General features: G+C 53.6%; 10 protein-coding genes across 10 annotated transcripts; 3 read left to right on the top strand and 7 right to left on the bottom strand.

Moving 5' to 3' along the window:
- Positions 1-3: 3 nt before the first annotated feature.
- DSM5745_02758 (translation initiation factor 2A) lies at positions 4-2,254 on the bottom strand (the record flags this gene model as incomplete). Its single annotated transcript, XM_026744774.1, has 6 exons — positions 4-1,175; positions 1,225-1,453; positions 1,505-1,910; positions 1,961-2,032; positions 2,089-2,158; positions 2,230-2,254. The coding sequence occupies 6 exons, from the start codon at positions 2,252-2,254 to the stop codon at positions 4-6; spliced, it is 1,974 nt and encodes a 657-aa protein (XP_026605640.1).
- A 946-nt stretch (positions 2,255-3,200) lies between these two features.
- On the bottom strand, positions 3,201-4,060 carry DSM5745_02757 (uncharacterized protein; the record flags this gene model as incomplete). Its single annotated transcript, XM_026744773.1, has 2 exons — positions 3,201-3,933; positions 3,990-4,060. The coding sequence occupies 2 exons, from the start codon at positions 4,058-4,060 to the stop codon at positions 3,201-3,203; spliced, it is 804 nt and encodes a 267-aa protein (XP_026605639.1).
- Positions 4,061-6,013: 1,953 nt separating this feature from the next.
- Positions 6,014-7,239, bottom strand: DSM5745_02756 (uncharacterized protein; the record flags this gene model as incomplete). Its single annotated transcript, XM_026744772.1, has 2 exons — positions 6,014-6,029; positions 6,077-7,239. 2 exons carry the CDS (start codon positions 7,237-7,239, stop codon positions 6,014-6,016), a joined length of 1,179 nt encoding a protein of 392 aa, XP_026605638.1.
- A 213-nt stretch (positions 7,240-7,452) lies between these two features.
- DSM5745_02755 (Zn(II)2Cys6 transcription factor) lies at positions 7,453-9,381 on the bottom strand (the record flags this gene model as incomplete). Its single annotated transcript, XM_026744771.1, has 1 exon — positions 7,453-9,381. The coding sequence occupies one exon, from the start codon at positions 9,379-9,381 to the stop codon at positions 7,453-7,455; it is 1,929 nt and encodes a 642-aa protein (XP_026605637.1).
- A 262-nt stretch (positions 9,382-9,643) lies between these two features.
- Positions 9,644-11,360, bottom strand: DSM5745_02754 (uncharacterized protein; the record flags this gene model as incomplete). The annotated part of the gene is made up of 6 exons (XM_026744770.1): positions 9,644-10,031; positions 10,084-10,285; positions 10,334-10,517; positions 10,561-10,801; positions 10,850-11,084; positions 11,141-11,360. The coding sequence occupies 6 exons, from the start codon at positions 11,358-11,360 to the stop codon at positions 9,644-9,646; spliced, it is 1,470 nt and encodes a 489-aa protein (XP_026605636.1).
- A 502-nt stretch (positions 11,361-11,862) lies between these two features.
- On the top strand, positions 11,863-14,914 carry DSM5745_02753 (uncharacterized protein; the record flags this gene model as incomplete). Its single annotated transcript, XM_026744769.1, has 3 exons — positions 11,863-12,401; positions 12,523-12,757; positions 12,878-14,914. The coding sequence occupies 3 exons, from the start codon at positions 11,863-11,865 to the stop codon at positions 14,912-14,914; spliced, it is 2,811 nt and encodes a 936-aa protein (XP_026605635.1).
- Positions 14,915-15,483: 569 nt separating this feature from the next.
- DSM5745_02752 (uncharacterized protein) lies at positions 15,484-17,000 on the bottom strand (the record flags this gene model as incomplete). Its single annotated transcript, XM_026744768.1, has 6 exons — positions 15,484-15,530; positions 15,636-15,955; positions 16,024-16,129; positions 16,179-16,368; positions 16,424-16,631; positions 16,690-17,000. The coding sequence occupies 6 exons, from the start codon at positions 16,998-17,000 to the stop codon at positions 15,484-15,486; spliced, it is 1,182 nt and encodes a 393-aa protein (XP_026605634.1).
- An 886-nt stretch (positions 17,001-17,886) lies between these two features.
- On the top strand, positions 17,887-20,040 carry DSM5745_02751 (uncharacterized protein; the record flags this gene model as incomplete). Its single annotated transcript, XM_026744767.1, has 6 exons — positions 17,887-17,988; positions 18,076-18,322; positions 18,375-18,951; positions 19,001-19,262; positions 19,322-19,629; positions 19,740-20,040. The coding sequence occupies 6 exons, from the start codon at positions 17,887-17,889 to the stop codon at positions 20,038-20,040; spliced, it is 1,797 nt and encodes a 598-aa protein (XP_026605633.1).
- Positions 20,041-20,650: 610 nt separating this feature from the next.
- On the bottom strand, positions 20,651-22,090 carry DSM5745_02750 (Zn(II)2Cys6 transcription factor domain-containing protein; the record flags this gene model as incomplete). The annotated part of the gene is made up of 3 exons (XM_026744766.1): positions 20,651-21,466; positions 21,525-21,893; positions 21,947-22,090. 3 exons carry the CDS (start codon positions 22,088-22,090, stop codon positions 20,651-20,653), a joined length of 1,329 nt encoding a protein of 442 aa, XP_026605632.1.
- A 1,059-nt stretch (positions 22,091-23,149) lies between these two features.
- DSM5745_02749 (uncharacterized protein) lies at positions 23,150-24,366 on the top strand (the record flags this gene model as incomplete). The annotated part of the gene is made up of 5 exons (XM_026744765.1): positions 23,150-23,518; positions 23,577-23,655; positions 23,705-23,813; positions 23,932-24,170; positions 24,254-24,366. The coding sequence occupies 5 exons, from the start codon at positions 23,150-23,152 to the stop codon at positions 24,364-24,366; spliced, it is 909 nt and encodes a 302-aa protein (XP_026605631.1).
- Positions 24,367-26,185: the final 1,819 nt, after the last annotated feature.

Here is a 26,185-nt window from a genome sequence, read left to right as displayed (position 1 = left end):
TGTCTACGCCGCGCCAGTGTAACCAAGGCCATCCAACTCCTTACGCACCGAGTCCTCGGTCTGGATCTTCTTCATCTGCGTATCCTCCAACTTCTCGCCACCAGCCAAACGCATCTTCAGGTCCTCAATCGCACGGATCTTCTTCAAGAGACCGCGGATTTTCTTGTCGTGAACACTAGGAACACCGTCATCGAGGGGCTCGGGCTCCGGAACGGGAGCGGGAGCTGGAGCAGCCTTGTTGCCGTTAGGCTGCTTCTGCTGCTGCCCGTTCTTGCGGGGTCCGTCCTTCTTCTTCTCGCCACGAGGTTGGTTGGCATCGTTGGCTCCCTCCTCGGGCTGGCCCTCCTTGAGCTTGCGGGCTTCACGCTTCTTCTTGTTTCGTGCTGCGGACTTGGACAGCTTCTCCGACTGGTCGGCGCCAGGGGGGAGGGCAACACCTCCTCCGGGAGCGGCTCCCGGGGGAAGGAATTCCTCTGCTGGCTCGGCTCCAGGCACGGCGCGTCTGCGAGACCGGGCAGGACCGTTCAGAGCGCCACCAGTCGCGGTCCCATCAGGGACGTAAGCGGCTCCACCTTGGTCTTCACGACGGAAGGCGAGCGGGGTGGACGTGCCACGGGCACCGGGGGGGCGGTAAGCACCGGCAGGCTTGACGGGAGCTTTCCTCGTGCTGAGGTAGGCGACCGCGGAAGCGTGCGGAGCGGGCAGCGGGTTGAAGGGGTCGCCAAGCGGGTGCTGGGTCGTCGACTGCGGGCGCCAGCAAACGTCGTAGAGCTCGTTGATGTCCTCGTTGTAGAGCAGAGCTCCGCTGACGTGCCACAGGCGGAGGCCGTTGTCGACGCGCAGGCGAGGGCTGGTGGTCGCAGTCAGAATGGTCTGTCCGTCAGGCGACCATTCGCAGACACTCGAGTTGGCCGCTTCCACAGTAGTGATCTTGGTGTAGTTCTTCTCCATATCGTAGATGTCCATTTGACCAGCCATGTTTCCAAAGCCAGCAACGAGAACAAAACGACCATGGGGCGAGAACAGGATGGTGTTTCGGGGGGTCAAGGGGAAGCTGTGCTTGGGGACACCGCGGACGTTGAAGATTGTCGTCTTGGAGGGAATGGTACCGTACACAACACCGAACTCCTTGGAGGTGGGCGACCAGCTAACGTCGTGAATCGGGCCTTCCCTGTCTGTTGAGGGGTCAGAATGCAGTCTAACAAATCAGGTATGGGGACGTACCGAGATGCACCCGAGAGTCGAACTGCCCGCTGGAGCTCAGAAGGTAGAGGGTAGTCTCTCCGTAGTAACTCTTGCCAGTCTTGTCGACATCAGTCTGGGCGAGAACGATTAAGCTAGTACCCGAGTTGTTCCACTTTAGCTGAACCTTGTCGCCCTTGAAGAACGTCTTCTGCGAGACCGGCGATCCAAACTGGGGCACCAAAAACACCTTGACGGCGGCAGGTTGTCCCTACAACAATTAGCCCAGCCCAAACCAAACCGAACCAGCATGCCAACTAACCTTGCGCTCGGGAATGAACACCGCAACCGACAGATTCTGGCCCGGTGAAAGCGCAAAGTCTGCCACCCCCTCCACGCGCAACTTATTCCAGACCTTGGACAGGTTATCGCTCTGATAAAACTGGACCTCGTTGGTGACGACGCGGGCACACAGCTTCTCGTCGGCGCTGTACTGGATGTTCCAGCCGGTCTGCGACTTCTGGACGTATTGTCCCACGATGCGATCCTCCTCAGTCTCCAGCACCTGCCAGACCTTCAGGTTCTTGACAGCATCGCCATTGGCATCCTTGGAAGGGCGCTGCCATGTAATCAGGTATGTTCCGAGCGGCGAGAAGCCAAGCTCGAAGACGTTCTCGGCGGGAATGGTGGAAACGACGTGACCGACGGAGGGATCGATGATGGTGACCCTGTGATACGTTAGCCAATGCTCCGCGGGTTGCGGGGTAAGTGTATGTACTTCTCGGGAGATGCCCAAGCAAAGTATCGGCCGTCGGGAGAATAAGCGCTGCAACGGAGGTTCCCCTCGGGTCTGCAGTCGTTTGCGTTAGTGACGTTGTCGGCCAGTAGCAGTGATGCAATACATACCTCTCAAATCCCGCCAAGGGCTCGTACACAGGAGAAGCATCCAAAATGCCAACTCCCTTGACCGTGCGGACTATATCCAGTCAGCGATTGTTCGCACTTCGTCCGACGTTTCAGGCAGCAGTCAGTAAGTCGGAGACATACAAGCAAGTTGTGTAGGAGCAGCCATTCCGAATCTCTAGAATATCTCAATCAAAAACCCAAGTTTCTTTCTAATGTAGTGAAACGCGTGGCCCGTAAGAAGTCGAGCTGTGCAGAGCTGAAGTTGACTCCCCGCCAATGATAAACAAAAGCTGGAGAAAACGCGGTCGATCCGAATACGGGCACCGGAAGCGAAGCTGAAATGGGTCGATGAGACGAATGTAAACGCTATCGAAGAGACGAAGGCCGACTCGAAGGCTGAAGGTATGCGTGGCGAGCAGTTGTTTGACACGACACGCACAAAGAACCTTGGAACGAAGTCAAAGACGGCGGAGGTGGAACTTGGCAGGTTGGAACTCTTGTCGAGTCTCCAGTCCGGGTTGTTTCAGAATAGGATCAATGCTTGACAAGTCAATGCCAGCAGGAACAGAACAGGACAGGACGACTGTAGGAGGGGGTGGTGGTGGTGAAGGGAAGAGTGAGGAGGAAGAGAGAATTGACGTGAGTGAGCGGCGAAAGAAAAAGCGGCAAATCCTAACTCGGCAAGCCTGCGATGAGACAGAGTCCAACCTTTGTGGAACACCAGTCTGCAGCCGTAGTAAGATTGACCATGGTCCATTTATTTCTTCTCTTCATCTTGGTTATACGTCAATCGAAGCCTCCAATTCAATCTGTTAGTATCGGCCTGGAGTTGAGGCCGGTGCTTGCCACTGAATAGATCTCGACTTAAGTCAATCACCTTGGATTTCGAATTTACATTGATTCAATTATGATGAGAAAACAAGCAGCTAAATATCCTACAAAGCCAGATACTCCGCCGACCCTTTTACTTGTTACTTTGTTCATAGAAGATTGCCCCCCATCATATCGGTTTCTACCCTTTTCGAAAACAGTAGACTCCAGATCCGAAAGCATTAAATATGAAGAACGCCAGCTTCATTTAGATCACAGTACTATAGCCATCAGCGACGACCTCAGTACCGTTCGCTGGGAAAGTTCTCAGAGCCCGGAGTGGCCATTCTCGGGGTCCGCGCCGTAGTGTCAACCACGTCAGGATCGAAGGTCATTCCATCCACCATACGCGCATCCTGGGTCGGCTCAGGAGTAGCAGAGCCCGTATGTGGCGAGTAGGATGTCACCGGGTTCGCGCGGTTCTGTCTCGGGCTCCCAAGGGAGCTGTTCGGCCTTCCACTCGACGACGCCCGACCAATTCCAGGATGTGAGATCGGTCCGCTCATGGTGCTTGCGCCCTCGCCGAACCCAACGAGACTGGCATCCCCCTCGTCGCTGAGGTTGCCGACGCTCGAAACGCCGTCGTCCGCCTCGCTCATTTTGTCCGCATCAAAGGCATCGCTCCCGCTGGCCCATGTAGTCCGAGCATCCACGCTGCCTGTTGCGCTGGCGCTTCCGACGGTGCTTCTCTCTTTCAGGCCGGCGCCGGTGTCAAAGTATCCCGGGGTGTATGGGAAGGACGGGCCAGTGGTGGAATGTGCGCCGCCGGCCCGTGCGGTAGCCACCCGCTCTAGACCGGCTAGGCGGGAGATGCGATCGGCGCGCTCGGCTTCGAGGGTCGTGGTTGAGCTCATGGAGGCGTTGGAGGAGTGGTGCCCATGGCGGCCGTGGGGGAAGGGTTGGCCTTGGTGGCCGTCTTTGATGGCGGTGGTGGAGAGCGCGGAGAGGGACGTGGTGGTGGAATTGGGGGTTCCGCTGTGTTAGTAGGTGTTAGCTTATCGCAGCGATCTAACCGGGTCGAGTTAACTCACGGTCCCATCTCAGATGGAGTCACCGGATCGGAGGGAGGAGGAGGAAGGTTGATCAAGGTTGGAGTGGTCATGGCTGTATGCACAATGTGCGTCTGAACTTTGAGTTCTGGTCAAAGCTGCAGGGACGAACAAATCGAAATCGGCGCAATATCGGCGTCGATTTAGTAGAGGTTGGACTATAGTTGGGCAGTAGATTAGGCCGAGACAGCTGTTAGGAAGGATGGATAGAATCCACAAATTGAGGAAAGAAGATGAAAAACCGAGTCCGTCGACAAAGGAACGATAAGAACAAAGGAGGCAAAGCAAACGATGTGCGCAATAGAAGCTGGGGTGGTGCAGTTCTGGCTGGGCACACTCGCCGGTTTAGAGTTTCAGTTCCCAAGGCAATGTGGTGGAGGTCTTGCAGCCCCGAGTCGATCTTCTGTCACTCCTTACTGGCGACTTCTTTCTGCACGATTAGGAGCTGGTCAAGATATTTCTTTTTCTTTATAGTATCTGAAGCAATCGAGGATGCTAAAAGTAGCCAAGTGAGGCGGCAGAGGGTCCTGTCTATCAAACAAGGTGACGTCATCATAGTAGACTCGACGCTTCACTTCCCCTGAAACTAATTACGATGAAGCAAAGACGGCATACAATTGGAAGCTTGTATATAGCCTTGGAAGGCGCTAGGTATCTATGCAATAGCCACGCGATGCTCGTTGGCGTGAGGTCCGTCAATTGGTTGAGTTGCGCTTCTACTGTACTACAGTGGCTAGTATGAAGATGCAGAATAGAAAGTAGAAACAGCGATAACGGTAGCAAATAAAATGACCAAGCAACGTGTATTATTTCAAAGAAAAAGCAACTATGAAACATAAAAGGCATAATTCGCAGCAGTGAGACGTGACTTAGATCCAATATATATATCTTTCCTGAGATCAACCCCGGATCAGCCTCCTTCTCCACGTAAACCAAATCTACGATATAATGGATTATAAGGACAAACTATAGCCAGGTATTTTTATAGTTTAGAGATATATATGCTACCTAACAATCTACACCTCCCCAAAATACACCTCATCAAAAGCCCAGTCCCCGTATAACTACTCCCCGAAAACGTACAGCTGCCAACAAGACTCAACCTATCCTCCACCGTCCTGGGCACATACCACCCTACCAACCGCATCCACTCATCCAGCGTATCCAGCAAACTCACAATCGCGCCCTTGTCGCATTCACACCACCGTACACGAAAACAGAGCAGTAATTTGCGCCGCTGGACCCTGGAGTACGCGTTGCGAGTGAGATGGTAGTTTGTGTCCGGGGCTAGATTGCAGGGGGTGGGAGATTGTGTTGTCGCGGTTTCCGGGGGCTGTTTGGATTGGAGGGTTCTAGACGGGTATTAGGGCTAGCTGAGAATGGAGAGAGGAAGGCGTACAGGTAGTACTCGCCGGCGTAAGGCGTGATATCGGCGTTTGAGGCGACAACGGTTGCGGTGTTTGGTGCTGAGGGGATCTAGGGTGTTAGGGACCGGATTCGAAGCTTGGGGTTTTGAGGAGGTTGAGGACATGGTGACGGTGGGAAGTATGGGAAAGGTCTGCCGGAGTGGTGGGATGAGGGAGGGGAGTTGGTGCTGGGGTTCCAGCTTGGGGGGCCGGGTTGGTTTATACTTCTACAGCTGGGGGATCTGAAACAAGGGCCAGAATATCAGGGAAGCGCTGGGGATATTTTTCATGGTGTCATGGCTAGTGCTTAGGATTGACGGCTAGTGATCCAATCGGGAAATAGAGTAGGAGCTGAAGATAGCTACTGCTGGTATACCGCTGAAGCACTCGGCAGAACTCTACAGTGGTGGAAGGATCGGTTTTTGATGATATAGCATTAAAAGATGTGAACTAAACGCAACTACTGGGGCGACGGTGTATGGTGCCTCTCGTTGCAAACTCTTCGTACATAACCTGATCCTCAAGAAGACCGCAGAGCTGGAATATCAATCTTTGTAGCATAAGCGTAAGCACTCTCCGGTCTCCTTCAACCCCGACTCATCAGTCCGAATACGCACTGAAAAGAAGTTAGCCAAGCTCAATATTGAAGCAAACGGAACATACTGCATCAATCTCAGAAACGACGCACTCAACGCGCGGTCCTGCTGAACCCAGTGCCCATCAGCCGGCACATCGCAGCTCCCCAGATTCCGCACCACAGTCAGAGTCTCTGACCTTGTCCCCTGATGCCGGCCGCGCATATGATCGTCAACTTCCATGTCCAGCAGAACACCCTTTTCCGCCATCTTCATAGCCCAAAGCAGATTATAGTGCGCATCCGGGAAGGCCTCGCTCGGCTGCCAGTCCAGCACCCTGCTGTCGAGCTTGACCTTGTACTGGGTTTCCGCGACAAGTACCTGTTTGGCTTTCCCACCGCAGTTTTTGTTTCTGGTGTAGAGCACAGTCTTCACATGCGCATCGACAAACCAGTTGGTGATTTGGCATGAGTGGAAAAGGGCTGGTAAGCCGGTTGCTGACGCTGAAGCTCGAGAGTTAGCCGGACCAGATGCGCCCGCTGTTGTAGAGACAGGGATAAAGTCAGAGCCGTCGTAAATGATAGGAGCAAACTCCTTTCCTAGTTTACCGGGCAAGTAGCCCGCTTTTTTTCTGTTCAGCTTCTTCAAGTACTTCACCACACGGTGCCTATCGCTCATGGTCATGCAGGCGCATGGGCAAAGATCGACGACTCCGGCTTCAGAACAGCAATAAGGTCGATAATAAATTGGTCCATGGTATGCCGCCTCAGCGAAGTGCCCGCGAGAGTGGAGTTTCATGCATTTCACGCAGTACTTTGCCCGGTTATCCTGAAGTCGATGGAGGAGTTGGCAACGTACATCGCCGAAAGTATTCTGATCATTTTTAAGCCCAAGCGTAGCGAGCTCGTACTCGTAAGCCGGAAGCTGAAGTTGGTATAGTCGTGGGAAGCGGAAGAGTTCGCTTTCGAGGACGTGGGCGAGGACCATGTACAGCGGTTTGCAGGTCAGGGCAAGGCAGGCTTGATCGACTTTTGAGAGGTAGGGGAGGATCTGTTTGAGGCTTTCAGTCGGGATGGTTGTGAGCGAGAGGCGTTTGCGCTGATGTTGGCGTTGGCGCGAGCGTGCATGATACCGGTCGCTTAGATCGAGGAACTTGAACACCATAGTATCCACTATATTTGCGGTCGTTTCTGGCGCGGGCTTGGACCCGGACCGGCTCCTTAGCTTGTAAGTTGGGAGAGGCTCGAACATGGTGATGATGATGATGTGGAAGGTGTCAGCTGGCGACGTGAGGTTTATGAACCGGGGTCAGGATTCGTAATGACGAGGGATGAATTAGAACAGAGTTTTGTGGGAAGTTTGTTGCATAGAGTTTCGGTTGCTTCGGACCACCGAGCATATCACGGCATCAATCTGATGACCTACCGCATCTAGTATACCAGCATGCAAAGCACCGCGGACAGCTCAGGACGCAATCCAAGGAAAACCCGCCGGCGTCAACCACTGCTCGCATGGAACATCGAAAAAGAGCCCACCCAGTTCCGGAAAGGCACTTAAGACCGCCGCCTCGCTCACCGGACTCATATCCCGAGTCTGAATCTGGTTCTGGGTGTGGCTAGAGCCTAGGGCAACCGGGTCCAAATGCCGGATCACTGGTTCAAGAATCGCTGCAGCTTTAGAGCAAACAGCGCTTCTAGACGCATTGCCAACGAGAAGCCCCACACAGCGGAGTACAAGGTTCATTATCAACGACTTCGATTGTGCATTCAACTGCCCGTTTCCGTGGAGAACAAGTAGCGTTGTGATTGAGAAGAAAGCGTAGAACGAGCCGAGACCGTCTACGTACCAACGGTAGGAGCGGAAGAGCTGGTCCGAAGAAAGTTTTTCAAAGTTGGAGAGGATGGTTGTCGCAGCATGCTCGCATTGTTCTGGACTCTGCGCGCGAGGTCCACTGACGCTGGCAGCAGGAAGGGATGGCCGGTGGAGGAGGAGAGTGAGGTGGTTAATATAGTTGGCGAGGATGTAGTAGTGAGCTTGATGGTAAGATTCTAACTCGTCGAATGGTCGGGCAGCGAACCGCACGAAATGAGATTGCTGTTCTTGGGCGAGTCTTGCATCGAGAGCGGACATTTTTGCGGGGTCAGCCGGGGATGAGAGCTGGCAGATGTCGAAAGCGAGGTTGTAGAGGCGGAACTTATACAGAAGGTAAGTCATTTTCGTTGGGGGCGCTGATGGGTCATCGTTGGGTAACTGTTCGAAGGACAGCTCCTCGTCTTCGATGTCAGCCGGAAGGTCGACGTGGGAGTCAATTCGGAATGGCATCAAGTTGCCGAGACAGGTGTTCTGGATGGTGTACAGCATTTGCAGAGCAGCCCAGCAACGTCGACGCTCCTCTGCTTCGATCCTGCCCACGTTGAGACGCGAAGGCTCAACAGCACACCCAATGGCGACGGCGATATGAAGAGTTGTCCCGAGGAGAGACCAAGCAGGCCCTTGTGCATGGTTGATTGCATAGATGAGCAGAACCAGAGATTGGACGGTACAGAGATTATGCCGGAACATGAAGTTGTCCGCGACCAAGCAGCGCATTGCGGCTGCTCGGTATTTCGCTGAGAGACTGCGAATATTTGCCCCAGGCGATGGATCGCGGCCGAGGTGCATAAGCAGTGGATTGTCGTCGTCCAATGCAGTGACCGAGAGACTGAGGATGACGAAGAGGAGAGCGAGAAATGATAAGGAGACGGATTTTGGATTCTGCCTGAAGTCTTCGTATCTAGCGTGAAAGGTTGGATCGTGCAGCACGTGGAATAGAGGCGAGAAGACGATAAAGTACGCCGATTTGAGCTCTTCCAGCTGCGGGAGGGGAGGAAGCAGGTCCAGCAGTTCATCAGAAACAGCACTGGGACCTGGTTGTTCGAAGAAGGGGAAGCCGGTCGGACAGTCGGGGGTTGACTCGTGCATTGCATCAATCAGACTCGAGTCGCCGAGATCGTTAGACGGCACAAACCGTACATGGTTTGAGGGTGTCGCAACCAGATGACCTGATTGACGGACGGGCTCAGGAGTCACCGCGTGCTCAACCGGATAATGAAGCGACGAGGCCGGACTCGAGTCTGGAGAGGGCAGACGGGTCTCATTGCGCTGGCCGAGCAGTGCGGTGGTAACTGCAATGTTCTGTCTCAGGAGACCCTCGAGAGCAGAGACATTTCCCATTGCCGGTCTTTCTGGGGCTGACGATTGAGCACCATAGCTGTCCTGGCGGCGGAATCGACAGCTGGAGGCATAGCCGCGGCGAAGACAGGTGTCACAGGGAGCTTGGTAGGTGGAAGTGATGCATCTGATTTTGCGCTGGCGGCAGTTCTCGCAGCTAAGTGGGATTCGTTTCGACGACATTCTCTGACTATCAGGTGGGAGAAAGCTAAAATCTCAGCTGGAAGTCTGGGGGTTGGCCGGAGGGTCACTGTACAGTAGGGAGCGGGGGATGCCTAAGCGGGGGACGCCAATTTATGAGTCTCGGCCCCTAACTTAAGCAAGAGGGGTCGCTGGAGTACCCCGAGCTCCACTAGGTAAGTATAGATCTACGGGGCGAAATGCATTACGAGGAAGCCATATTCGAAAGATCATAGACAAATTCATTGGTATCATAAGAACATAACTAATAAGCCTTCTGCATAGGCGCCACAATCTCCAGTTCATCAATCGCCTGCGTGATGCGCTGCGTGAGTTCCTGACTCGCCACGAGATTCGGCGCAAGCAGTTCCTTCTTGCCAGCCTTGTGCACCCGCCCATTGATCATAATCACATTCAGCTTGGAATGGTCTTGAAGGATGGTGATATCGTCCAGCGGGTCTCCATCAACAAGGACACAGTCTGCAAAGTTCCCCGCCTTGATCTGGCCCATTTCATGCTCGCGCATGAAGAGCTTGGCGACGCCGTATGTTGCGGCGATAATGGCTTCGTGGGGCGTGAAACCAAGCAGTTTCGTGAAGTGCTCTAGGTCTCGCGCATACGTGCCATGAGGAGTCCAAGCGAAACCGTAGTCTCTGTTCGAGCCATCAGTTGGATGGGAGGTAAGGAGGGTGAGGGTGGACATACCCGCCAGGGAGAACGGCAATCCCTCGCCGGTGCATCTCGCGCAGACCGCGGATTGCAGCCTCCAGCTCTTTCTTGTATCCGACTTTCTCCGCTGCTTCTGTGGCGTAGCCAAATGCGCTTGCTTCGTAAAGCGTGGCGTACAGCCAGTTGATCGCAGGGACAACTACATGCTGTGACCGTTTCTTCTCTAGGGCGTCCATTCCTGCGAGGGTTAATATTGCGTTCTGAGTCCAAGACAGTGTCAACTTACCCTCCTCGTCAATATATGATCCATGATAGATAACCTCGACTCCGTGCTCAACGCACTGCCGTACCGAATCGCGAGCCCGAGCATGAGCGCAGAGTCTGATGCCGTGTTTGTGAGCTTCATGCACGCACGCTTTCGTCTCCTCGTCACTGAAGTAGCAGTCCATTGCATCGCGAATCTCAGTGATCTAGTCCATTAGCAACGCTCACACCAGGATCTCAGCGACTCACCGACTCTCCGGACATCGACAGCTTTACTTGGTCCACGCCCAACGCAACGTGATCCCGGATAACCTCACGCATCTCCTCAGGCCCATCTGCATACGCCGTGATTCCCGGGACCAAATCCCCATCTCGTCTGGCCATCTCCTGTCCATTCGCCAGATACCGAGGGCCAGGGATATCACCCGCATTGATCGCATCGCGAACAACAACATCGAGTCTCCTCTTCGCGGCTGCAGCACCGAAGCACCTGCGCTGTCAGCGATCCTGCATTCTCTTGAGCAATCAGGGAACGTACATGGTGTATCCTGAATCCAAAAAGCACCGCGCACTCCGCGCCGTCAGAAGTGTGTGCTCCTCGATGCCCAGGTCGCCCAACCGACCAAGATCGCCTCCGTTCCAGCTGAGATGGGTATGGGCATCTCCAAGCCCGGGTATCAGGGTGCGACCGTTGCCGTAGAAGACACGGACGCGGGGATCTTTGAGTAAGTCTTCTTTGTTCGGTACCGTGCCAACATGTGTGAATCGTTCGCCTATGCTTATTCAACACTGACTTTTCTTTACTGACGTTGCAGGACAAGGGACTTACCCGTAATCAGCACGTCTCCCTTGTATGGCTCTCGCCCAGTAGCATCAAGGATCTTGACATCTGTGATCAGGACCCTTGAATCTGGATGCGTCCCCGCAATACTGTATGACGTTGGCTGCAGCTTCTCGTCAAATTTGAGCTGGTCGATGTAGGCGACGTTGCGTGGCGGTCCGTTGTATGGTTCGAGAGGATAGTCTGGAGATGACCATGTCAAGGACATATCGATTGATGTAGAAATTCTCAAGAAAGTAGTATTATAATTGTATTAAATAGACTAGAAAAATGAAACAAACGAGTCAGGCGAGGGCAGAACCTGGAGTACCTATATATACGCCAACGCCATCGTCTGCACGGGGCAAGACAACCGTTGGCCTCGACAGCTCAGGCGCGCTGCAAGCTGTAAGTCGAACAACCCCCTTGATCTCCGCTCCAAGTTAGTAGAGAGACGATCATGAAGAACTAATGCGGGCACCAATCAGTGACTTGTGCGTGGATTTCATTCCGCGCAACACCGCACTTCGCCGCTCCCTCAGACCGAGGACCCAGCCTCTAGTGCTTCTAGTAGGCATGTTGATCCCGGATTCGGTGTCTCCGCGAGCGCACTCCGCACTTCTCCAGGCCAGACCCAGACTTCAGTGAGTTCCCCAGATTAGAGCTATTGCTCTTCTCACAAACCTACTCTGTCTCTTCAGGTCCTACGACGCATTCAAAGCTACGCTACAATGGGCTGGTTAACCCTCCGCCGCCGCGCCGACAACCACATCTCCGACGCGGGAATCATCCCAGTACCGATCTCTCCAGGGAAAACGGGTGCCTACAGCGAGCACACCGAAGACATCAGCACCACCACTCCAACCAACATACAATCACACCCACCGTCCAGACCATCCACCTTCCTCGGCAAAACCTACACATTCCACCTCAATATCCCCGATACAGACCTCCCCTACATCCCCCCTTCAACCCTCCATCAACTCGAAGAATCCTGGAAGAGTTCCAACCCCTCACCAACCGCCCAACACTCCACAAGCCCACCAGAATCCGTCCCCTTGTGGATCGTAATCGACAACATCGTCTACGACTGCACGGCCTTCCAACACACGCACCCCGGCGGTTCTGTGGTGATCCGCTCGTTCGTGGGACAGGATTGCTCGTGGCAGTTTTGGCGGTTCCATGGCCCGTCGCATTTGAGCGAGTACGGGGGACGACTGAGGATTGGGAGGACGAGTGGTGTTGCGAATCGGTTTGTGGAGCCGCCGCGGTATGTTGGGTTGGGGAGTGGGTTTGGGGATGATGAGTGGTGATTTGCTTTGGGATTTTGGGGTATGATGGGTTAGGCGGTTGGTATAGCATAGAGTACTCTCATTAGATCTGTTCGATAGAATGGCAGCGAAAGAGATCAAACCTAATGGCGTTGGTTGGCGAACCTGCGGTGTACTACCGGCAGCGGAATCTGAGAGCGGCCATTGGGGTCCTCCTAGTGTCAGGAGTCGGTCGAGCTGGTTTGAGGATGGTGTTGCGGGTCGGTTTCTCCAGTACTGGGTTTGGTGGTTTGGCTTGGTTGGAAGATTAGCAGTGCAAGAAAGTTTCGAGATAGTATCAGAGCAGCAGTATCATGTACATAGCAGCTACAAACAGCTAATATCAGCTAGACTACTTCGTACTTGGTGATGAGACTGAATTTATAAGATAGGGGTGTCGTGCTGGCAATCATTAGGGCTAGAGATGATGTTCTAGGGACATGACTTCGTATACTTCGTATACACGGTGCAACACTCAGCCATCCCCAGATCTATCCGGGATGACTTAATTCAGGAACGCTCCCTATGCCCGTGGCCACAACGGAGAAGCGCGGAGTGGAGCGCGGCGAAGGACGGAGGGTCCGCTCTGGAAATTGGAGACATGCGGGGTGCTGCCTCGGTCCATGGCCGATTGCCTACTTATTATAACGAGGGGCACGGAGAGGAGCTCCTAAGATTCGCAATAAAACTCAATTCCATCTTTATTCCCAAGATGGCATTCAATTACTGCGCCTACGTTGACCCTGCCAGCGGGGAAGACCGCATCGGCTCCCTCGACCAGCAATCCTCGCACATCCAACCCCTGGCCTTCACGTCAGGAACAAGGATAACAAATCTCTACCAAGTCATTGAAGCCGGCGAGGCCAATATCATCAATGCTCGCGCCGACCCTCTCCCTCTATCCAGCGTCAAGCTCCTCCCCACCATCTCCGGCCGCGATATCCTCGCCGTTGGCAAAAACTACGCCGAGCACGCCAAAGAGTTCAACTCGTCTGGGTTCGACTCCTCAGACAAAGTCGACCAGCCGACTGCGCCGGTGATCTTCACGAAACGCGCCACCTCGATCATCGCACATGGCGAAGATGTCCTCCTCCACCCTGGCTTCACCGAAACCCCCGACTACGAGGGCGAGATCGGCGTGATCATCGGCAAGGCAGGGCACAAGATCCCCGAGTCCGAGGCGATGGACTATGTCTGGGGCTACACGATCATCAACGACTTCACGGCTCGAGAGAGACAGCGCGATCACAAGCAGTTCTACATCGGCAAGTCGCCCGACACATACTGCCCCATCGGGCCTGTCGCCGTGCCCAAAGAACGCCTCCCTGAGAAGGAGAACATCCGCCTGCAGACATTTGTCAACGGCGAGAAGAGGCAAGATGCCACGATGGACCAGCTGATCTTCTCCATCCCCAACCTCGTCTCCACCCTCTCCCAGGGCCAGACCATCCAGCCCGGAGACACAATTGCAACCGGCACCCCCTACGGCGTGGGCTTCGGCTTCCGGCCCATGAAGTTCCTCAAGCCTGGCGACGAGGTCAAAGTCTCCGTCACCGGTCTCGGCTGCCTAGTCAACACGATGGCCGCGCTCGACGCACCGAACCCAACACTCAACCGCGTGCAATCCTCCACCTCCATCCCACGCGCCAACCTAAAGACCCGCAGCACCAACGGCCTCCTCAAGGTCGGCCCAAAGCACCTCTTCTACCAATTCCACGGCCAGAAAGACGGCACCCCCGTCATCTTCATCCACGGCCTCGGCGGCTCGTCCTCGTACTTCACGCCCCTCTTCGATAAGCTCGCCCCAACGCACGCCCTCCACCTCACAGACCTCGAAGGCCACGGCCTCTCGCCCACCTCCGCCCTAAGCAGCCTGACAATCACCTCCCTGGCCAACGACATCCGAGACGTCTACACCCTCGCCACGAACTCCCCTAAACCCGCCACCGTAATCGCCCACTCAATGGGCTGCCTCGTCGCGCTGAAACTCGCCCTCGACACACCAGACCTCGTGGAAAAACTCATTCTCCTCGGCCCCCCTCCCTCTCCCTTGCCGGAAGCAGGAAGCACCGCGTCCTTTGCGCGCGCCGAAACAGTTCGTGCCCAGGGCATGCTCGCTGTAGTCGACGCCATCGTAAACGCAGGTCTCTCCGCCAAGACGAAGTCGTCCAACCCGCTCGCTGTCACAGCCACAAAGATCTCCCTTCTAAGTCAGGACCCGGAGGGGTACGCGAAGGCGTGCATGGCTCTTGCGCGCTCTGCGGAGGAGACGCTGGATGTCGAGAGGATAGCAGCCAAGACGCTGATTCTCACCGGTTCGGCGGATGCTGTTTCGCCGCCGGCGCTGTGTGAGAGGTATGGGGGGAGGATTCCGGGCTCCGAGGTTGTGGTTCTGGAGGATGTGGCGCATTGGCATCTTTTTGAGGATGTGGAGGGGGTTAGGGGGGCTGTGTTTGGGTTTTTGGGTGTGTAGATTTGCATTGTTGGTAGATATAGATGGAACATGCTATATAGAATAGAGTCTGTTAGTTTCTTAAGGTTCTGTCTGGACAGATTTGCAGTGTAGATATCTGGCTTACCCCGTGACTCTTTCGAACTTCTGCATTGCATACCTAGAGCGCCCACGAAGTCGGCCGCCATTATTCGTCATCATCACGCATAGATACTTCATTGACCCGTAGATGAAAAGCTAAGCAACCCACTCAACAAACCGCTTCCACCCCCTCCCCATCCCCTCCGGCTCCATATCACCCCGCGTATAAACATCCGTTTCCAAATCGACCTCTTCCAACCTCACAACCCTCGTCCGCTTCACCACCTTCCAAGCAACAAACATAACCAGCATAATCGGCAGCTCCACATAAAAGCTCACGAAGCTCACCCCGTCAAAGCTCGGACTGAAACAGCTCCACCCTTGCACGAGCACGATAACGATATTCAGAACCACGCACGCCCATGGACCGAATGGGTACGTGGGGTTCCGGAAGGGGAGGAGGTGCGTTTTGTTTTGGGTTTTCAGGGCGCGCCGGAAACGGATGCTTGTTATGCCGATGGAGATCCAGGAGAGTTGGTTTGAGACGCCGACGATGCTGGACGGATATTCTTTAGCATGTTTCATGATGGGTAGGAGGCGGAAAGGGAAAGGCGAGCATACTTCTGCAACCAACTCCAAAGCTGCCCAGCCCCAATCTTACTCGAGCCAAAGCAAAGCCCGCTCACGGCACTCGTTGCAAGCACCGCGATCCAGGGGACATGGTTGCGGTTCAGCGTCCCGAAGAACCCCGGTGCGTGGCCTGCTACGGAAAGCGTGTAGAGCAGCCGCACGCCCGCGAAGAGCGCGTGGTTTCCGGCGGATAGCACGGACGTCAGGATCACGGCGTTCATGACGGTCCCTGCGGCTTTTGTGCCCGTCATTTCGAAGACGAGGGTGAAGGGGGAGGTTTTGACGGTCCCGTCGTTGAGCGAGGGGTAGTTGTATGGGATGTTGAGGCCGATTATTAGGGAAGAAAGGATGCTATGACGAATCGTCAGGATAAAACAGAGTAGGGGGATGGTGGGTACCGAGTAGGGTAGAGGACATACTAGAAAATGAGAATCCGCCAGAAGACGTTGAGGACGACTTTTGGGAGAGTCCGTGCTGGGTCTTTGGTTTCGCCTGCGGTGATGGCGATGGATTCGGTGCCGCCATCTGTAGATGAATATTAGCCTGGTCTTCAGATATAGTTGTGGAAACTTACAGGCAAATGCAGCCGTTACAAAGACGGATGCGAAGCCACCGATACCTCCAACGAAGGGAGCGTCTGGGAGATGCCAGTTCTCGCCGCCGATATAGTGGCCACTCTCATTTCCGCCGCAATTGACGACTATGCCTAGGATGATGAATACGATGATTGTGACCACCTTGAGCACGCTCATCCAGTACTCGACCTGAGAGCCGCATTAGCTAAGTACCTAGGAAGTTCTTGACCGAGACAAGACATACCTCTCCATATACCTTCACAGCGAACAGATTCAGCGCAATCAATACAGCCCAGAAGACCAAGCTAAACGCCCAGCCCGGAAAATCGTCTGACTCGGTCCAATACTGCAGCACAATCTGCAGTGCAACGAGATCCGATGCCGTTGAAACCGCATCATTGAACCAGTAGTTCCAGGTCAAAGCGAACCCAAACGCATCGTCAACAAATCGCCTATACAAGTCAGCCCTAATAATCAATTTGAAGCGGCGTACTGTGGGTCAATGCTCACCCAGCAAAAGTGCAAAAGCTCCCAGCAACAGGCATGAACGCCGCCATCTCACCCAAGCTCAACATCGTCAGAAAGACAATGCCGCCGGAGATCGCATACGCAATGAGCATCGACGCCGGACCACCTGTCGCAAGCGCTTTGCCCGTCCCGAGGAATAGACCTGTCCCAATTGTGCCGCCGATGGCGATCATTTGGACCTGCCGGGCGGAGAGGCCGCGCTTGAGTCGGTCATGTTGCACATGCGCTTGGTGCTCGTGCTCGTGCTCGCGATCGGGCTCGAAGGCCGGTGTGACGGCGGGCTGTTTGTCCATGGTGATACAGATATCTATGAAATTATCTGCATATCAGGAGATACCGATACCGATAGAGAAATCTGATGGAGTTAAGCACCGCCCAGCATGCTTGGCTAGGCTTGACGCGCTGGTCTGTGCAAATTTGCGCCCTGGATTGCGCCTTCGTTTTCTGTGTGTCATGGTTTCCCCACGTTATATTGACAGGTTGCGATATCCACCTGGCGCCAGTTGGTGGATATTCCCTTGACTTCGCCCTAACACCTTGAGTTGCCTGTGGTTCAAATGTGTGCTGAGCCAGGAGAGTGCCATCAGGGTCGATGAGAGTCCTATGTTGAGAGGTATGGATCGTGGCTGGTATTCTCATCCTTGTACTAAACATCCACCGAAGGGGGGCGACGGCTGATCAAATTTTGAGGGCTTCAGCAATGCCTATCGATTATTCTAAATCAGCTTGAGTTGCCGGCACCAGAATAAACGAGTTGGGCTTGATGGTTTGTATCGAGGACGGTATTCGAATCGTTGCTGGTGCTAGGAAAATTGAGAGAGAGACGGCGAGCGATTATGCGGGATGAAGAAATTCATTGGCTACCTTTGTGTTGTCTGCCTGGCTAATTTGGATATAAAAGGGCTGAAGCGTTGGCACATGGAAGATGTTGGAATTGGTCATAATGGAGGAGAAAGGTTGAGAGCTGGCAAACAGGAAGTTGCAGAGCATCAACGTTGAAAGGGTGATTTTCCGGGGTTTGCTTTTAGAGAGGCAAGAGTGCTCAGCATGCAGGAGTGCCGTCTGTCTGTTCTCAGCGGATTTGGTCCTTTTGTCTCAACCTCTTCCACTCTTCCGCCCACCTGCTTTCTCTCTCTATCTTCTCTCTCAAGCATTGCCCAGGTCTACTAAGATCGTGATATGGCTGCCTCAAGATTCATCTGCGCCAACTGGGCTAATGCCCACAACTCCGACTGCAGCAAAGAAGGCAGATCCGCTTGTGAAAAATGCCTTCTTGTCGCGGTGAGTACAAACCATTTCCAGTTTCAGCACAGCACCTGCTTGTTCGAGCGCCTTCCATGCCGCCACTATTGACATCGTTGACTCCAGTACTGCGGTCGCTCATGCCAAACAGCCCACTGGCCTCAGCACAGACTCGATTGTCGCTCCCCCCTCAACGAGACAACCTGGCTGCCAGACTGGGCCCAGGGGCAGCGAGTACCTTCGTTTGTGGGCAGAGGCGTGTCACCTGGAGGGACCAAGTATTTCTGGGGCGATGTGCCCGCAATCGACGTTGTTCAGCTTGACCGCAATGAAGGGGATGGTTACGCCGATGAGCTGCGACTGTTGTTCCCCGGTACGTACTTTGCGCTATACGATGGGTTGATAGACTAAGAGTATTTTCGTAGCTTCAATGGACCTCCGAAACATCGTCAAGACCATTGCCCAGCTTCCCGCCAGATACAAGAAGCCTATCGAAATCACTATCAATAATTCAGACATCGATATCGTCGCACGCAATGTGATTCTACTCCTAGTTTCTGTCAGTGTCCAAAACGTTAGCAAAGCCGTCGACTGCATCATCCACCTCTGGTACTCTGCTCTCATACGAGAGTCAGACCTGGATATTCTCCGGACCCAGATTCGGCCCCTCATCGAACCGGTCTGCAAGAATATTGAGGAACGCAAGTTCGAGGGTTTCGTTAAACAGACGTTCAACTTTGGTCAGCGCTCTTTCACGATAGTACTTCATTCCTTGTCTTGGAAACACGTACTGTCTTGCCTGGATGTACCAGCTGGCTTAACTGCTGAGCGGGCCCGAGAAGTTCGTAGAGCAGTCACCATCGGTGGACTCCCTAGGGACAATCAGCAACTATTTTTGTACTGCCAGGGTCCTTCTCAACGACTGGCGCACGAGAAGTTTCGCGACGACGGCCTGCTCCTCCCATTTGAGTATCCTCGTCATGAGTTCCGATTCCCCAACCCGTAAGTCGTCAGAGTGAGATAGCTTGCCACAAGACTAACGAGCCATAAGGACAATATTCCAAGGTCATATCTTGTGGCGCCTGAAACCTGATGCGGATCCCCTTTGTTCGTGGTCGTCTGAGGAAGTCGCTACTATGCACATGGGGCCTGTAACAGCAGACTTACACGGCAGGCTCTTCTTCTATCTACGCGAAACGCTCCGCGCGTTCGTCCTCCGACTAAGGAATACGAAGGTATCGTGGAAAATTTATCAGCTCACTACTATGGACCTGATTGGTAAACTTAGCCCAGACTCATTCACTAGAATTGAGGTACAGTCCAACGCACAGGTCTTTCTCATGAACATACTAATACATCTGGCGACACTTAGGCAGCGAACCTCATCGGCCCAGACTATTATGGCGTCAACAGAACCCTAGTCATCATGACTGACTTGCTTCAACCGCCAACCGAGAACCCGCATGCAACTCTAGTGACCTTTTTCCCGCATGCCGTCGAAGACAATTTGACAGACGCAGACAACCTTCAAAACCCCGGTCCGCGAAGTGACGCAATTAGGCGGGCCGTTCAAACCTACCTGCCCTTTACACGTCTTCCAACCTCGGAAAACGATCCTGATATTCTTAGACGCCAGATTGCCTTGAAGGTCATTGCTACCTGGGATCATGTCTGGGATCGGTAAGTGCCACACAATCGGTCACATCAAACCTCCCTCGAATCCCGCAAAGGGGTTTCATCAAGTTGAAACTCTTCAGTATAGAGGAATGCTTACCTAGCTGATGGAGCAGGGTCGTAATAAGGCACCAACTTCGCGAAGCCGCTGCATTTCTCGGCGTTAAAATGAAAGACGAGCACACCATTGTCGAGCAGTGGCCGCAGCAGCTGAAACTCCGTCCTGGCCAGCCAGGCGCCAAGGAGGAGTTTGAACGGCATTTGGCCGATGGTATTTCTAACAAGCTACGCTACGTTGAATGGGTACGAGTTCATCCTCAAGATGTCACTTCTCACCCTGAGCTCGATGGTACTCGGCTAGCTGCTGAGCTCCGCCGGCTTCAGGAGATTGTGAGGGCGAAGAGAAGCCTGACTTAGGCCAGTGGGCCTAGTATACCGCGTGCCCTAACAGAGTTCAACTTGGCATCAAAAGACCAGTATTTCAGGTTGGGTTCCAATGCGATTTGTGCTCATGGAAGACTAAAATAGCGGGAGAGAATGAATAAATCGATAGATCTAGTCAATGCATCTTCTTTGGTTCTGTAATATGCCTATTCCATTGCTCGGATGCGTCGTGCGAGATGTAGTCCTTCGGTGGACTGCCTGCCCTCTCAACTGAGAAGGGTATTGTAGTTGGCCGTCCTTAGGTAGCTGGGCACTTGGTGTGTCCTTCCCTTCAGACTCGGCAAGGGAGAGCATCATGAACCTAAGCCGCCTAGAGTTATCAAGCGAGAATAAACGATAGTCCCTTCTCACCTCCCATCATTATCAATGCGTCTATTATGCGCTGATGGCTTCGGCTATGGGAAGCCTTCTGAGTTGGACAAGAGAGGATAGGATGTGGTAAATCCGCAGCCATCTGATCCAGATGAGGTGCAGTAACCTGTATAGATGTATGTCTCTTTCCTCCCTCCACCACCGCGCAAATACACATAGCCAACAAGCCACCACAGCAATGATAGATACGTTATATAGCCAGAGTCGTAAATCATAAAGCCTCAAGCAGGGTATACCCCGCCGCCGCCGCCGGAAAGTCCAAAAACGGCCGAACCTCCTCAATCCCCAGACTCTCAAGATAAATGCAAACAGCAATACACTCCTGCCTCACCCGCCCCTCAACCCACGGCTGCCACCGCGACACCGAACACATCAGCCCCATCCAATACGCCAGAATCACCAGCGCGCGCGGATCCCGCTCACGGCAAAGATTCACAAACGCCGGCTCGATCCGCCCCATCCACGTCGTGCACTGTACTGCATTCTGCGCGTTCGCCTCGAGCGCCAGATACGGCGTTAGCAGCTTGATGGGGTACCAGTACGGACTGGTGGCCTCGGTCGTGTCGTCGGTGATACCGCACAGGTCCGCGAGTTGTTCGTGCAGACCTTCGCGGCCCTTTAAGATTTCGTAGTGGAAGAGCTGGCTTTCGGCCGCGTTGCTCTGGCTGAATGGTTCGCCCCATATACTGCCCGGGACGTATTGCGCGGCCATCTTGAGGATGCATGCTAGGCCGCCCTGAATGGCTAGCCAGTTTAGGTCGCTGCTGCGGCCCGTGAAGACCCACGAGTCTTTGATTTCGAAGTTCGCGGGTGCTAGTGAGGTTACGCCTATGAGCATGCAGGCTGAGATCAGGGCGGAGACATTCTTCTCCGTGATTGGGTGCTGGAGGGCAGAGGAGTAGAGGCGTAGAGCGCGCTCCCAGAAGTAAGCCTCGGCGAGTTCGCGGGATTCGTTGACGCTGCCGGGCGAGAGGCGGTTCATGTGCAGGATGCCGCAGCCCATGATCGTGTACATGAGGTATGTGCTCTTTGCCAGCGTTAGCAATGTGAGTCAAGAAAGTAAGAGGTGGTAAAGGCAGACGCACATCAAACGCAACATGGACCATCTCCCTCTGCATCACGCGCTGGATATGCGGCGCCGCAAAAACCGTCTCCGTCGAGCAGGTCAGCATGAACCGGAAACAGTTGACTGACAGATGCAGGACCGCGTCGGGGTTCCCCATGGCGCGGGGTGCAAAGGCTAGGTCGTTTCCTAGTGCGCCTCGGACTTGATTCACCATGTCTGAGATGGATAGGGATGCCAGGGTGTTGTTTGGTGGTGTCGATCTGCTTGTGGTGAGACTGTTGGGGGTGCTGCTTCCGCTGGCCGATGAAGGTGGTGATGAGCTCTGAGCGTATATACATTGGGCTCCGTAGTTCTCGCATCTTAGGCAAGCTGGTTTGCGTTCATCGCACTGGCCAGGTGAGCAATAAAGAAAATAACGTACTCTGTACAAGGGAAGCTTACTTTAACCCGTCGCCCCTTGCAAACAAGACAACCATTCCTCGACTTTCTATGCGCACGCCGAGCATGATAAATAGGCTCGGCCTGTCTATCAGGGAGCGTCACGCGGAATGTGCTCTGGAAAGCGCGCTGGGACGAGACGGCCATGGCGCTGCTGTCTGAGTCGGACCTCCAGTCTCCGCCACAAATACATCTGCGTTCGGCGTTTAATATGTCAGAAAGAAAAAGCGAAGCAATCGGCTCTCCGTGCGGGAGGCTCTGGGCTTATATGATGACATCGCAGGATATGCAAATGAAATGAAATGGAGGGAGGTTGAGGCTGAATACGAGCTCATCGCCCCAATTGTCCTACCCACACGTGACGGCGCCGCGGGGCGGAGTTTGATGCCTGAGGCAGACAACTGTCCGGTGGCTATGCTTGCTTTTCTTGAGCCCTGGTTATCTGCATCTCATAGGATGATTCTGGGCAAGGATCAATAGAGACACTCGAAATCTGCAGCTTACCTGCGTAATGGTTATAGTAAGTGTAACGGTGGCGGAGGCTGAGTGAAATCGGGCAACGGGGCAAGCCACCATATCCTCCGTAGGCAGCGTTGATGAACTGGTTCAGGTATGCAAGTGGCTTTCTGCTAGGCTCACTTGAGTGGCTATGGCCGCTATGCCTAGCTTTGCGAACCATGGTGAAAGGCTGATCGACTACAATCAAGCATAATAATAGGTATTGGACCCATCGGTTCGTCCCGCTTGGGCGAGGTACCACCCTTGCTGACATCTATCGCACTATGTCTGTGTCTTCCATCGAGTTTCATTTTCTGAGAAGTTGCAAGTTTCAATTTCTCACAAAAGCCATGCTGCCAGAGGATTCAAACAAAAATGACTCTCTGACATCTGAGAGGCTTTGACCTCCTACTGAGTCATCTCGCCCCATAGTCCATACCTGCGGGGACCGAGAACGGTTAGCATAAGTGGATTTGTCTCCATACCGAATCTCAGATAGCAGGGCCTTGAGATCATGGATCGATTAGTTTGACATCCTAGTGGAAAAGGCATTATATCAACTTCAAAGCGGTGATGGAGTGGTCTCCGTGCTTGAGATGAGGCACGTGGTGGTCAGTATATTATGGGCCTTTCCTGCATACTTGCAGCATCAACTTGCGTTGAATTTCTCAACCTCTCGCTTAGTATTTTCTATAATCTTGTTAGAATATGGCCGCAGACGTTTCAGCGCACTTAACATACCTCCAATGGCAACCCAGCTACAGCCATACGCGGCCATATCGCAATTCCCAGTTCATCGGGCGCAGAAGGCCCAACAGAAAACAACAGCAAGCCGACACCAACTTGGTGTTCCGCGTGGCGGATCATCCAGAGACAATAAGAGATGTCAGGGGACTGCCTAGGTTTGATCTCGACACCAATGGTTTCGCTTACACGAGATGCGGTCCGCCGGCTCTCACAGAGGCATGGATGTATTCGGATCCAAAGAAGATTGAGAATATTTTTCTGCCAGAGTGCGAGGACATCTTGAGAAGGGAGGTCGAGGGGGCGGACGAGGTGATGATTTTCGATTGGAAGGTGAGCAGTAGCATATCATGTTTGGTGGATGGTTAGTTGCTGAGCTTCTCATGAAAAGATCAGGAAGCGAAAAAGTGCAAAGGACAGACGAAGAAGGAACCCCAATTTGCAGGGCTTTGCCCGGCAGGTCCATATTGGTAAGACGCACATCAAAACAGCGACGATTTCTGCTGACAGTATCGGTAGACACGCTTCTGACTCGGGACGAGCTGGGAATGCCTGTAATGGAGCGTATACGGAACCATCTTCCACCGGAATCTCGACATCTTCTCTCGAGGCGAGTCCGGCTAATCAAGTGAGTACCAAGGTCCAGTCCGCAACCTACTAAATTGTTTCTGCCGCGGAGAGCTCAGCAGCTAGATCCAGTGGGTACACAGATCAAATACTTGTCGCGGCGCTGACACAAGAAACAGTCTCTGGCGGCCCATAAGCGGTCCAATCGAGGATCACCCCATGGCCGTATGCGACAGACAAACGTCGGACACATCCTCGTTGATCGAAACCGATATGATCCGCGGCGAGTATACCGGCACCATGCTGTATCCGCAGTACGAGCCGAACGGTTCATGCCAGTGGTATTATATGAGTCGACAGGACGTGGAGGACGTGCTCTTGTTCAAGGGGCTTGATTCGGAGGAGGGTTCTGTCAAGTGTAAGTCACTGTGCCCTTTCAAGTCTGCTGAATGCAGAAGGCAACGATGGAAATGAGATACTGACCTGCCTGATTCGCCGCAGATACTCCTCACACCTCGTTTACGCCATTAAAGAACCCAGGCTCTGACAGTCCGCCGTCGCGTCCCAGGGTCAGCGTTGAGGTGAGAGCACTGGTCTTTTCGCAGCCGGGGTGAGGAGAGGCATGATGGAGCTGCACGTGGGATGCCAGCCTGTAAGGCAAAGTGACTGCCTAAGGCCATGAAATTCTCCGTTTGCTTAATTAGTTTCTGGCCCTGGCGAGGGAGTCGTCTTAGCTAGTTCAGTGACTTCAACCATCTAATCATTCAAGAATATGCATCTGGCACAGCAAATGTTGCGTCCTTGTTGAATTTTCACAGTCGATCAACGCGTGAACGTGCCTCTCAATATTCTTCTAACGCTGCTCAAAATGCGGGCTGAAGACGGTTTCCGGAAGAAGGCAGTCGTTCGAGTCCGATGCGTCCTGCTGGTACACAGGGCTGTGTATGATGCAGAGCAGAATTGTCCTCAGCCTTGACGGGTTCGCTATTTGGAAGGGCGATGGATGGGTGCAAAGGGGAAAGAGCCTTTGACAAAGGTTCCCAAGCCCACTCGCTGCAAATTCGATATAAAGGCACGCCATGGATGAGATAAGAGATAGATCAGTCAAGGTAAGTATTCTCCGTCTAAATCGAGGCATTCTACGGCCCCTAACTCTGGGGAACATGGATCACAGACCGCGTCTTCAGCAACTTATTATCTTTGGGCGCAATCTCCGAATGCTCAGGCACCATAAGCACCACCCAGGAGGTCGTCGGAATACACACTACAAACATTACAAAAGCAACAATGAGATTAACCATCGGCGAGACCTCGACAGCACCAATCCCAAACGCAAGACAGGGCCCCACGCTCTCAAAGCACCGCACAGTACCAACTGTCAGAGTAAACGTCTCTAGGTCATCATGAAAGGCACCAAGGAGCCAGTACACAAAGATATAATGCGACTCATTCACCATTTGGAAAAGCACGTTGACCGCGAATCAGCGCCCAAAGTTCAGCTGCACCCAGTCAATTGTGGGATGGCTGTCTTCGTACATTTTCTTATTCACATATTGTCATCCGAGAAGCGCGAGCATGATAACCGCGAAACTGAACCATGTTATCCTCGCAAGCTTCGGCCGGCTGAAGTACTTTGTGTCGAAGACCCAGCCCCAGAACAGGGGTCGGGTACGTGCCATTCCAGTTGAATCTGATTATCAAGGATGGGGATCAAACGCAAGGTATGCTTTTTCTTGCCCTGCGCCCAGAGTATGCAGAACTATCCATGGATGGCCTTTTGCTTCGTTGGATCGGGGAGCCTCGGGTCTCGCCATCTTTGACGTTCAATGATAGCTGCATCGAAGAGCCGATGAGCTGACCGAGTTCACACAGTCCAAGCCAGATTCCAGCTGTTCAAGTCAGCATTCGTTCACTTCGACGAATCTTAGGAGGAAGCATGCTGAATCTTCGTCTATCCTAACCCCACCATACCCCAGCGCAATGGCACCTCGATTGACGATAGCGCAGAAGCCACAATACCGCAAGTGACGCCTCCAAAGAGCACAATCCACTCCGTGCCATACCGGTTGTTGGCATCCAGCGACGCCGAATATGGGGCGTATCCCAGTGTGTCGAGAACCAAGACCCGTCGAAGGGCGTATCGATTCGCGAGGATAGAAAACAACGGGCAATCGAAGACCACGATACCACGGGAAGGTCAAGTTGTTGGCCCCGTTGACGAGGTAGCGCTTTTGCTGCCCGCCAGAACATACCAATGGAGCGTGTGCATACAGTTCCCTCCGCCAAACAACCCACATAGCGCCGTCCAGACATTGATCGCCGCCCAATTGGGGGATGATGCCGCGAGCAATGTCACGATCGGGACTCCGAATATCAACAATTGCCACACCATCTTGCGGTCCAGAATATCGGCGATGAACCCGCACGCAACGG

The sequence above is a fragment of the Aspergillus mulundensis genome, assembly GCF_003369625.1.
Source record: "Aspergillus mulundensis strain DSM 5745 chromosome Unknown scaffold_2, whole genome shotgun sequence".
Taxonomy (NCBI): Eukaryota; Fungi; Ascomycota; class Eurotiomycetes; order Eurotiales; family Aspergillaceae; genus Aspergillus; species Aspergillus mulundensis.
This window is presented reverse-complemented; position numbering and strand designations above follow the sequence as displayed.